Source organism: Sinohyriopsis cumingii, chromosome 1 (assembly GCF_028554795.1).
Source record: "Sinohyriopsis cumingii isolate HCF-2022 chromosome 1, ASM2855479v2, whole genome shotgun sequence".
Lineage (NCBI taxonomy): Eukaryota > Metazoa > Mollusca > Bivalvia > Unionida > Unionidae > Sinohyriopsis > Sinohyriopsis cumingii.
Genome location: NC_142961.1, coordinates 81,924,932 through 81,937,029, shown reverse-complemented (window position 1 = coordinate 81,937,029; position 12,098 = coordinate 81,924,932). Strand labels below are relative to the sequence as shown.

Sequence of the window (12,098 nt, the reverse complement as noted above, 5' to 3'; positions counted from 1 at the left end):
AGAATACTTTTCTTCATGCTGGGATCACGATAGTTCTATGCCACCAATCAGGGATCAACCCAAAATACACTTTTATGCATGGATCAGCCTAGCATACATTTACTTAAGATGGGATCAGCCCAGAGTACACTATTATGCTAAGATCAGTCTAGCACATAGCCCATTTAATCTAGGATCAACCAAGAACACACATGCTGGGATAAGCCTAGCAAAGATTTAGGTTAGCCTGCACAGTCAAGTTAAACTGGGATCAGCCCAGAACACATTATTGCAGGGATCAGCCTAACATTGATTCTGCTTCAGCTGGTATCAGCCCAGAATACTTTATTGCAGGGCCCAGCCTAGCATTGATTCTGCTTGAACTGGGATCAGCCCAAAATACTTTATTGCAGGTATCAGCCTAGCATTGATTCTGCTTGAGCTGGGATCAACCCAGAATACTGTATTGCAGGAACTAGCCTAGCATTGATTCTGGTTGAACTAGAAACAGCCCAAAATACTTTCTTGAAGGGACCAGGCTAGCAGTAATTCTGCTTGAGCTAGGATCAGCCAGAATACATTATTGCAGGGATCATCCTAGCATTAATTCTGCTTGAGCTGGGATCAGCCCAGAATAATTTATTGCAGGAACCAGCATTGGTTCTGTTTGAACTGGGATCAGCCCAAAATACTTTATTGCAGGGATCAGTCTAGCATTGATTCTGCCTGAGCTGGGATCAGCACAAAATACTTTATTGCAGGGACCAGCCAAGCATTCATTCTGCTTGAACCGGGATCAGTGCAGAATACTTTATTGCAGGGATCAGCCTAGCATTGATTCTGCTTGAACTGAGATCAGCCCAGAATACTATACTGCAGGGATCAGCCTAACATTGATTCTGCTTGAGCTGAGATTGGCCCAGAATACTTTATTGCAGGGATCAGCCTAGCATTAATTCTGCTTCAGCTGGGATCAGCCCAGAATACTGTATTGCAGGGATCATCCTAGCATTGATTCTGCTTGAGCTGGGATCAGCCCATAATACTTCATTGTATAAACCAGCCTAGCATTGATTCTATTTGAACAAGGATCAGCCCAAAATACTTTCTTGAAAAGACCAGCCTAGCATTGACTCTGCTTGAGCTGTGATCAGCCCAGAAAATAATTTATTCCAGGAACCAGTCTAGCATTGATTCTGCTTGAACTGGGATCAGCCCAGAACACTTTATTGCAGGGATCAGCCTAACGTTGATTCTGCTTGAGCTGGGATCAGCCCAGAATACTTAATTGCAGGGACCAGCCTAGCATTGATTCTGCTTGATCCAGGATCAGTGCAGAATACTTTATTGCAGGGATCAGCCTAACATTGATTCTGCTTGAACTGAGATCAGCCCAGAATACTGTATTGCAGGGATCAGCCTAGCATTGATTCTGCTTGAGCTGGGATCAGCTCTGAATACACTTTAATGCTGTGATCAGCCCAGGACAGATTGTGAATCTTCATAGTCTTGTAATATTCCATTCTGAGTAGCCCTTGCAGAGACAGCCAAATAATGTAATTCTTAAAGTATTGATGTTATTGTATTTATACATTTTGGCTTGGTTGAATGTTGGTAATAATGCACTTAGTCTATGCTGAATGGATGAGAGAATGCAATATACTAATGTAACCATAATTTTCTTACAATGCATGTATTAAACCTCTCCTGTACAAATCTATATTGTATTGTACATAAATTATACACTGTGGAGCACAGACTGGATCCAGTAATTTCATTGTAAGTCAAAGACATACCAGCCAAGATGTAAAATTATTTTAAACTTGTAATTTTTTTACTGAGTATTTCTTTGCATTTATCACTTTAAACCAATTAATTTTCCAGAAGGTGTTTTTACTTAAAAGTTCAGAAATAGCTATTAAAATTGAAGTTCTTCAAAGAAAGCTATGGGTATTAAATAAATTCAAGTCTTGTTGTCTTGAATATTATAGTCTTACCCACAGTAAAACTGGCTAGCATGGACTGACCTGCTATCACAGTATTCAACAGTTCAAACACTCTTATTCAATTCTTACATTAGCCTGGATTTCACCAACATAATTTAAATGGACTTGTATCTAATTCTAGAACCCAGTGACATAACTGCCTGAAATACAAGTCTGAATTACAATTTACCAATTAAATGTCTCAAGTCCAGACTTAATAACATGAAGACCTACGTTGATGAAACTGGGTCATGGCTCATTTTGGCTGGTTTGATTGGGGCATGAATTTTGATAATGTGATTTTATTAAATCTGCTTTCCTCAAACATCAGCGATAAATACTTTGGTTGAGTATAGAGTCGTCAGCTTTAGAAAAACAACACTTTTTGTATGATAATACAGCATGTACAAAATAACTGACCATGCAAAATAAAAGTCTTATATAATTTTCTGTGTGCAAATGTTGAACTGGAGCAATCAAAAAGGACTCTGGGTAAAACTCTTCTTTTATGCTCTGGCAACAGTTTCACATGGCAAACTGTATTTTATCTATAGGTAGGTTGGTGTGGTAATATTTATATAAACAGCTGGATATTACATGAGACTGTTGTCTAAGAGTGATTATTATCAAAGGATGGTTGGTTGGTGGGTTTAAAGGCACTTGCAAAACATTAATGGCTATATCAAGCTGAAAAGGGAGGGTTATACACCTAATAAGAACAATGTAAAACTTGTAAAAAATTCTACAATTAAGCAGCAGAGCACCTGACTGTTTTGCCAAAATATTGTTCATTAATAATAACACAAAAGACAAAATGTTCATGATTACAATATTTCTTCAGAGATAAACCTACAGGGCTCAGTCCTGTTAATCACCTAAAATAATGGGAGGGGGCTGTGCATCTATCATCTGATGAAGACATACTATAAAGGAACTTTGCTTAAAGTTTGTACAGGAAAACTCTCAATGGCAGTATAGTTTGAATGCAAATCATGAAAACTCAAAATGACAGGATGGCCAGATTGCAAACCATGGATGGATTCCAGAGCATGAAAACTGTCAATGGCAATTTGGTTGGATTGCAAATCATAACAGTGAAAATGGCTGTATAATCAAGGTACAAACCATTAAAAAACTGTCAATAACAGTATAGCTGGACTGCAAACCATGAAAACTGTCAATAGTAGTATGGCCAGTCAGTCTGCAAACCATGAAAACTGTCAATGGTAGTATGGCCAGTCTGCAAACCATGAAAACTGTCAATGGTAGTATGGCCAGTCTGCAAACCATGAAAACTCTCAATGCCAGTATGGCCAGAGTGCAACCATGAAAACTGTCCATGGTAGTATGACTGGATTGCAAATCATAAAACTGTCAATGGCAGTTTTGTTGGATTGCAAGCCATGAAACCTGTCAGTATCAGTATGGATAGTATGCAAAGCACAAAAACTGTCAGTACCAGTATGGACAGAGTGCACCCATGAAAACTGTTAGTACCAACATGGACAGAGTGCAAACCATGAAAACTGTCAGTACCAGTATGGACAGAGTGCAACCATGAAAACTGTCATTACCAGTATGGACAGAGTGCAACCATGAAAACTGTCATTACCAGTATGGACAGAGTGCAAACCATGAAAACTGTCAGTACCAGTATGGACAGAGTGCAAACCATGAAAACTTTCAGTACCAGTATGGCCAGAGTGCAACCAAAAAAACTGCCCATGGTAGTATTGCTGGATTGCAAATCATAAAAACTGTCAGTGGTAGTTAGGCTGGATTGCAAACTATGAAAACTGTCAGCACCAGTAGTGCAAACCATGAAAAGTGTCCATGTTAATATGGCCAGAGTGCAAATCATGAAAACTGCCAATGGCAGTATTGCTGGAAACTATTATTAACGGTATGGTTGGATTCAAAATCATTAGTGTCAATGGCAGTATGGTTATATTATCATCAATGACTACTATAAATTCATTTTTAGTCACTGAGTATCACTCTTTGTTGTTTTGGTTATTGCTGTTGTAGGGTTTAATGCCATATTTTTGGCACAAGATAGGCCAGGTTAAACGGCGGAGGAAGAACCCTGGAAAACCCGAGGAAGAACCACTGACCCACAAGAAGCTACTGGCAGGCTTTCTAATGTACCCACATCAGACGAGCCTGTGACTTGAACCCATGTAGATGTCATTTTGGTTCTTTGAATCACAGATTGACATCTCAATACCATCTTAAGTGACTCCATTAAACAAGTGTCTGAGAAAATGACCTAAATGCAAACCCTGACCTGGAGAAATTGAGCTCAACACAAATATAAACACAGATCATTAAACCATGAAATAAAGGTCACAGGGACCTAGCCGTCACTGCTGGTTATAATGTTTCTCATGACTTGATTACAAACAAAGTTATATGACTCCAAAGAGCTTGAAAAAATGAGCAAAATCCTAAGTTCAACCAAAAATCATTGGACTGTGAAATATAGGTCATAGTGACTTAACTTTCACTGAACTGTGTCACACTCCACATCATGCATCTAAATAACAACTTATGTGACTCAACAAGTAACAGTGTCTGAGAAAATAACCTAAACAAAACCCTAACCTGGATAAAATGAACAAAGAGCAGGTTAACCAAAATCAAAATCAATGAACCATGAAATATTGGTCACAGTAACCTAGTATTCACATGACTTTAATGCTGCTTATGACATAAATATATACCAAGTTATGTTACAGTATGGGCAATAATAGCTGAGAAATGAGCTAAATGCAAATAGTGTATGAGAAAATGACCTCAACACAAACCCTAAGCTAAAGGAACTGAGTTAAATGAAAAGGTTAACCACAACCACCAGATAGAAATATCAGTTACAATGACCTAGTTTTTACTGAAGCCCAAGTTATATGACTCCAATTACTGGGAAATTCAGTTAAACGGAAAGGTTATTCAATATCACCAGACTATGAAATATAATTCAAAGTGACAAACTTTCACTGAAATGTGCAGTACTAACATGATGCATCAAAATATCCCAAACACAAACTGAGCCTTCAATGCAAAAGTTAACCCAATTTACTGGACTTTTAAATATAGGTTACTGTGAACTAGTTTCACTGATGGCTGTAGGTATGCCTCATGATGCAGTTACATACCAAGTCATGTGACTCCACAGTTGATTGCATTCAACAAAATGACCTAACACAAACATTAACCTCAGTGTTGTTGCCAAATGGACATCTGGACAGATAGGAATATAATCAATCCATAAACCACAACTGCTTTCCAATCAAGCTAAAATTGACAAATAGGTCTATCATCAAGGGAGCTTTTTGGTGTGTTTGCTGCCATACATCATGGGATTATCAAGTGAAAGTCTAGGGTATTCACTGCCATTCATCACAGGGTTATCATGCAAGAGTTTGGGGTTTTCACTGCCACACACCATGGGGTTATAACAGAATAATTATGGGTATTCACTGCCATACACCATAGGTTATCAAGGGAGTTTGGGGTTTTCGCTGCCACACACCATGGGGTTATAACAGAATAATTTTGGGTATTCACTGCTGTACACCATGGGTCATCAAGGGAGTTTGGGGTTTTCGCTGCCACACACCATGGGGTTATAACAGAATAATTATGGGTATTCACTGCCATACACCATAGGTTATCAAGGGAGTTTGGGGTTTTCACTGCCACACACCATGGGTTATAACAGAATAATTTTGGGTATTCACTGCCATACACCATGGGTTATCAAGGGAGTTTGGGGTTTTCACTGCCACACACCATGGGGTTATAACAGAATATTTATGGGTATTCACCGCTATACACCATGGGGTTATCAAGGGAGTTTGGGGTTTTTGCTGCCACACAATATGGGGTTATAACAGAATAATTATGGGTATTCACTGCCATACACCATGGGTTATCAAGGGAGTTTGGGGTTTTCGCTGCCACACACCATAGGGTTATAACAGAATAATTATGGGTATTCACTGCCATACACCATGGGTTATCAAGGAAGTTTGGGGTTTTCGCTGCAACACACCATGGGGTTATAACAGAATAATTATGGGTATTCACTGCTATACACCATGGGGTTATCAAGGGAGATTGGGGTTTTTGCTGCCACACAATATGGGGTTATAACAGAATAATTTTGGGTATTTACTGCCATACTCCATGGGTTATCAAGGGGGTTTTTTGCTGACACACACCATGGGGTTATCAAGTGAGAGTTTTTGTTTTTTGCTGCCACACACGAGGTTACGATGGAAGAGTTATAGGGAATTCACTGCCACAAATCATGGAGTTTTCAAGGAACAGTATCAAGTATTCACTGCCACACAACATGGGATTATCAAGGGTAAGTTTTGGGTATTCACTGTTACACATGCAAGTTTCTCATATTTCTGAGATACTTCCAATATGTCTTGCAAAATATTATAAGTATATGCAGCTTTGGAAATATGTTTTGCATTAAGTTGTCATTTAATGCAATACATAACATTAAGTGTTTTTGTTTGATTATGAACGCAAAAGGGTGTAATGAAGTAAAAAAGCTGTTTGAATACAAGAATAAAGCCATGCTCCTTGTTAAACTTAATCAAATTATGTATTGGAAAACAGAATCAAAAAATATATATCCAGTGACTTACCTGAGTCTGACTAGATGCAGTCAATACATTCTGCTGGAATGGGGACTCATCATAGGATTGTACAGACCGTCTATCAATATCCGAGTCTCGTGGCTGTAATGAATAATTGCCAATAAAATGTAATGAAAACACCTATCAGTAATTGCCAATAAAATGTAATGAAAACACCTGCCAGTAATATCAAATTGGCCATCATGACTACTGTCTAATTGCAATTGTACTGACTTGGGTCTAGCTGACCAATGCATTATTATGAGGCCATTATGGGAACAATTTACTGAGGGTCATTTTAAATCTTAGCAGGTTAATGGAAACATTCTAACACACCTGTGAATATAATGCAGATTCTGATTGGTTCAGCCCTAAATTTTTGTAAATTCCCAATATACATCATGACTCTCCTTGAAAGAATGTGATGAAGAGTTGAATTTCTTACAAAATATTTGAATTTCTATTAAAATAAAGATAACAGTGTTGTATCTGAGTTGTATTTGACAGCGCTGTATTTGAATGACTTATATTTGACTGAGTTGTATTTGACTGAGTTGTATTTTTACCAAGTTGTATTTGAGTTGTATTTGACTAAATATAAATGTGATATGCCTTATTATATTCAAACATGAAATGCCTGCAACCATTTCAGTCAGAACTTAGTGACAATTTTGATTTGATTTGTGACTGTGGAAGTGTGTGTTAAATAGATAAAAACCCTATGTTGATATGGACAGCCATATGCTTGGAGTAATTAGTACAACAGCCATCTAGCAGTGAGGAGGCAACTGACTGCCTGCCTTAAGTGGAAATCAACATATCACTTGCTAGTTGTCCGACATTGACTAAAACTGTGAAAGCAACTGATCTGCTGTCAAATGGTAAACACCTAGTGCAGTTGCAATACTAGCTGTGGTCCGCAAAGCTGGTGGCTCAGACATGGTACAAAAGTTGACTAAACTCTTCTAGTCAATGTGGACTCAGCGAACTACAGAAAATATTCATCATGATGGTTGAACAGCAAGTCCATGCTTGCTTGTGCAGTGGATGATGGCAATCATCTGACACATTTTCAGTCACCACTGGAATCAAGCAAGGCTGTGTTTGGGTCCCAAGCCATTTTAGTATGATGTTCTCTGCCATGCTTACTTATGCCTTCCATGACTATGATACTGGGATCAACATAAGATACTGGACCGAAGGCAAACTTTTCAATCTGAGTAGACAAGAGCCTAAGACAAAGTTACAGGAAGTGATTGTTGATGCTGATGACTGTTCCCTGAATGGCATATCTGTGGCTTACATTGAACATTTCAATACTGGGTGAGTTCAGACCATTTCTCTTCTCTTTTTAAAATTTTGGTCGCACAATCTGTACCATGAAGAACGAGGTGATTCGCCAACCTGTACCATAAAAGCCTGATGTAGCACCTACCATCTCAGCTCCACATTGTCATATGCAGTCCAAATCAAATGAAGATACCAATGCTAGAATTGCTAAAGCAAGTGTGGCACATTTGCAGTCTATACATAATTGTGTGGGAGCATCAAGGGATCCATCAACAAACAAAACTTAAGGTCTACAAATCAACTGTATTGCTGACATTGAAAACCTGGACGTGTACAGATACCATGCCAAGAAGCTGAACCACTTTCACATGGGCTGTCTGAGAAAACCAGTCAGGATGAATGGCAGGACAGGGTCATGACTCAGAGGTTTTCACATGGGCAGACATTCCAAGCATCTACACTCTGCTGATGAAATCAGTTGAGATGCGCATGTCATGTCGTGGTCAACTCAAAGGACAAACAACATCATATACAGCTGACATGTAATAAAACTGTTCCTGACCAGACCAAAATCAATGTCAAAATATTTATGCTCTATTTAGAAAGCCAAGCTGAAACTATTGTGTCTTTTATGAAACTAAAAATATATTTTGAAAACCTTGTGAAAAGGTCAAAAGCTTCGGAGTCAAAAACTTATTCTGCTACAAAAAGGTATCTATATTTAGCATCATAAACTGTAAATGGTTGTAGCAGGTAACAATCTACATTCTAGAATGGTTTCTTTATTGTCTATAAATCTCCTTGACAATATTGTTGCCTGACTTATGGCTCAGTATAAAGCTTGTTTTGACTTGCTTTTAATTGCTATGTATCTTTAATCTGCAGTGTTTGATTGACCTTTGTCCATAACTGAGGGTTGGAGTTTGGGTCAACCAGACTATGTCTTTTTTTAAATAAACAACATATTATATACTGTATATACTCACGCTGAAGCCGCATAATTTAGGAAAAAATAAAGGCCTGGAAGAAGCGGGGTTGGCTTATCCGTGGGCCAATGTGTAAACTTTAGTTTTTAGGTCTTTTTGTTGACTACTGTAATGGTTGTATATCTTGGGACATGAAACAATAATTTTTTTCCATGACCTAAGACATAGGCATGTAAAAAAAAAAAAAATCTGGTGACCCAACAACTATTAAACTGTTATGAAGTACTATGATTGATTTTTTATTATTTTGTATGTGCATATTTTCTGATTTCTCCAACAAAAAGTTAAATAATGGTAAATACAGACTTCATAATTTGCGGGCCGGTTGAGTTTCCCAGGGAGAATAAGCAAACTATAATGCACAGTACTTACACTGTTCAAAGTGTGCATAGCGTCACTTAAATCCTTACTTATTCCCAAACATAGATGCAGATTTTGCTTTAGTCATTGTTTTGGCCAAAACTGCATTCTTCCAGATATCATTTCAGTTAGTCCCTAATAGCTGTTTCATTTACATTGAAACACATGCTCAAGAGTTAGTCATTTTCAATGATATAGGTAATTCTACAAATTGAGGTAATATTTTTAAAAAGGTACGCACATTTATTTGTACAAGGCACATAACCATCATAATTTAGATGTTCACAAATAGTGGTAATAATAAAGGCTAAAATTCTCATAGAGATCAACTAAGATCAACATCAATCAATTTTAGTTTTGTGTTTTAGTGAAGAAACATAACTTTCCACACAATGGAAAGCTTGAGGTTTCGGTGTCTCCTACGTTGATAGTTGGCAAATTTGTCTTTTGTTTTGTGACAGCAGTACAGGCCAGTTAATCATTTAAACCCTGAAACAGGCTTGTGATAAGTGGGAATTTTGACCAGTAACTATACCAGTTTAACATTGGTAAATAAATATGGTATAAAAAATTCCAGGTGTTTACTCGTGGGAATGGAGCTACACCGCTCCCTCGATAACTCGCGCCCGGATAACTCGCGATCCCGCTTATAACGCGGTGTCCGTCTTGGCTCCCGATTTTTTCCAGAGAAAATGTATTTAAAATATCTTTAACATATGCTGAACATGAAAAAAAATTACGATAAGAATTGATAAATTAAACCTTGATACATTGCTCGTTTTATCATCGAAAATGGTAATTAATGCCCGTAAAAATATAATCCATATTTTGAAATTTGCAAGTTCTAGAGAAGAATTAATTTCAGAGATCTCGAAAACGCTTAATTACGCGTATTTGGACGCCAATGTTTGATCTGAGACGCAGAAAATCACTGAGGCGGGAGTCCTCCGTACGCATGTAACAGGTGCGCAGGAAAATTCAAAGATTTGCCGGTCCTGTTTCAGCCACCTGCTTTGTGGGAAAATGTGTTGATCAGTTTACTGTGCTGATATTTACAATGACTGAATTCAGTGACTGAAAGACTCTTTGATGTACTGTTGCTATTTCATAAGAGTACATTAAAAAAAAAGAACATGATGCAACAGCTAGGCGGCTAGTTCAAAGGCTTTGACTTAGCGGCCGAGTGAGAAAATATACTGATATTTAGTGATTGAATTCAGAGGCAGAAAGACCCCGTTTTAAAATCCTAGCGAGGCCTCTGTTTAAAGATATCATATATTATGTAAGTTTTTAGGATAAATAGTTGTCATTATACTGCAAATAAACAGTCTGGTGAAATAGCGATCAATGAAAACTTCTGGTAAATGTTAACAGGTGGCAACAGAGAATGAAATAAACACCAATTAAACGACTTCCTGTGTGAAAGTCACGTTCTAATCCTTTAATTCCGTTTCACTGTAAACATTATAATCACAACATAGTCTGTTCATTGAAAACATGAAAAGAGTCAATCGACCGTCACATCGAAACCCGTGAATACTTCTGTGAGAACCTAATTACATGTACATGTCGGCTTTGTTTTGATCAACAACTTGGGGAAGTGTTTGTTGCATTAAAAAAAAAAATCGATTACAAGAGACCTCGGGTGCTGGATTAAGGGTCTTGGAGCTGCCTTTGACGTAAAGCAAAACAGTAACAGAGACAACGACGACGATAGTGACTCTGAATGTTTCAGTGAAACTGATGTCATTAATGCCGAGGCTGTTTGGGAGAAATTAATACAGACTCATGGTCCTGAGATGGGCGTTTCTCTTGATGGAGGAGTGGATTTGTGCTGACAATGATTGCCCTACAGCCAAATACATGTCAGATGAAACTATAATTATTTCTATAGCGAACAAATTTGCAGCAGAAGACGATTCTAACTGGAGTAACACAAGTGTTGAAAGTGATGCAGACACAGATGTTGCACCCCCACCCCTCTGCACAGGAAGCAGATATTTTGATATTGCCAGAAGGTGGCTGGAGACCCAAAATGTTGACTAGGTAAAGCTCATGCAGTTGAGAAATCTGAGGAATTTTGCTCGGCGGCAGAGAAACCATAGAGTAACACACAAAAAAATTAACTGATTTTTTCAAAAAGTGAATTGATATTTGTCAAGCGTGGCACAAACGGCAAGTATTAACTTGTTCTAATTTATGTTGTTTTAAATCTGTAGACCAATTAAATATGTTAGTACTGATTAACTCGTTTTTTTTTTGTTTTCCATTTTACTTCTATCGCATTCAAATCTATCTATCGTTCGATCGACACTGTTTCTCGAAAAGAGTCGATCTTTTGTGTATAAAAAAACTTCTAATTTGGCTCAAACAATAAAACTAGAATGTATACAATTCAACATAAAAATTGGAGACGTAGTACACAATGTGTTAAGTGGTACACATGTTTAGCGAACGGAAACCACATGGAATAATGTTTTCGATTATCGCCTCAATATACTGTAATTTATCCTGAAATTTTTAATGTTGTTCTACGAGAAAATAATAAAGTACACCGTTATGAAGAGATATTTATTAACAGTTAATCTCAGAACGATTATAAAGTGAGTATTCAACAGTATAATCTGCCTACTCCCCCTTATTTTTCCGTTATGTCGTCAATCACTTTATTGGTTTTGGGCTTATTTTATAGGTCCCTCGATAACTCGCCCCACGCGTATAGTGCGGTCGATGTTTCTGGACCCCGATGTGCGCGAGTTATCGAGGGAGTGGTGTATAGCATATGGAGTTACAGCATTCATATTGATCATTCTTGGGATTGAAATTAATTGTGGATGATTTTA

At 37.7% G+C, this 12,098-nt stretch overlaps 1 protein-coding gene across 5 annotated transcripts in view; it reads right to left on the bottom strand.

The window, feature by feature from the left end:
• LOC149807235 (multiple PDZ domain protein-like) overlaps nucleotides 1-12,098 on the bottom strand; it is a 453,425-nt gene that overhangs the window by 196,189 nt on the left and 245,138 nt on the right. For all 5 annotated transcript variants that reach the window (XM_089963870.1, XM_089963877.1, XM_089963884.1 and 2 more), the window contains one exon: nucleotides 6,629-6,721. In XM_089963870.1, the coding sequence (XP_089819996.1) occupies nucleotides 6,629-6,721 (93 nt within the window). The remainder of the gene's footprint in view (nucleotides 1-6,628; nucleotides 6,722-12,098) is intronic.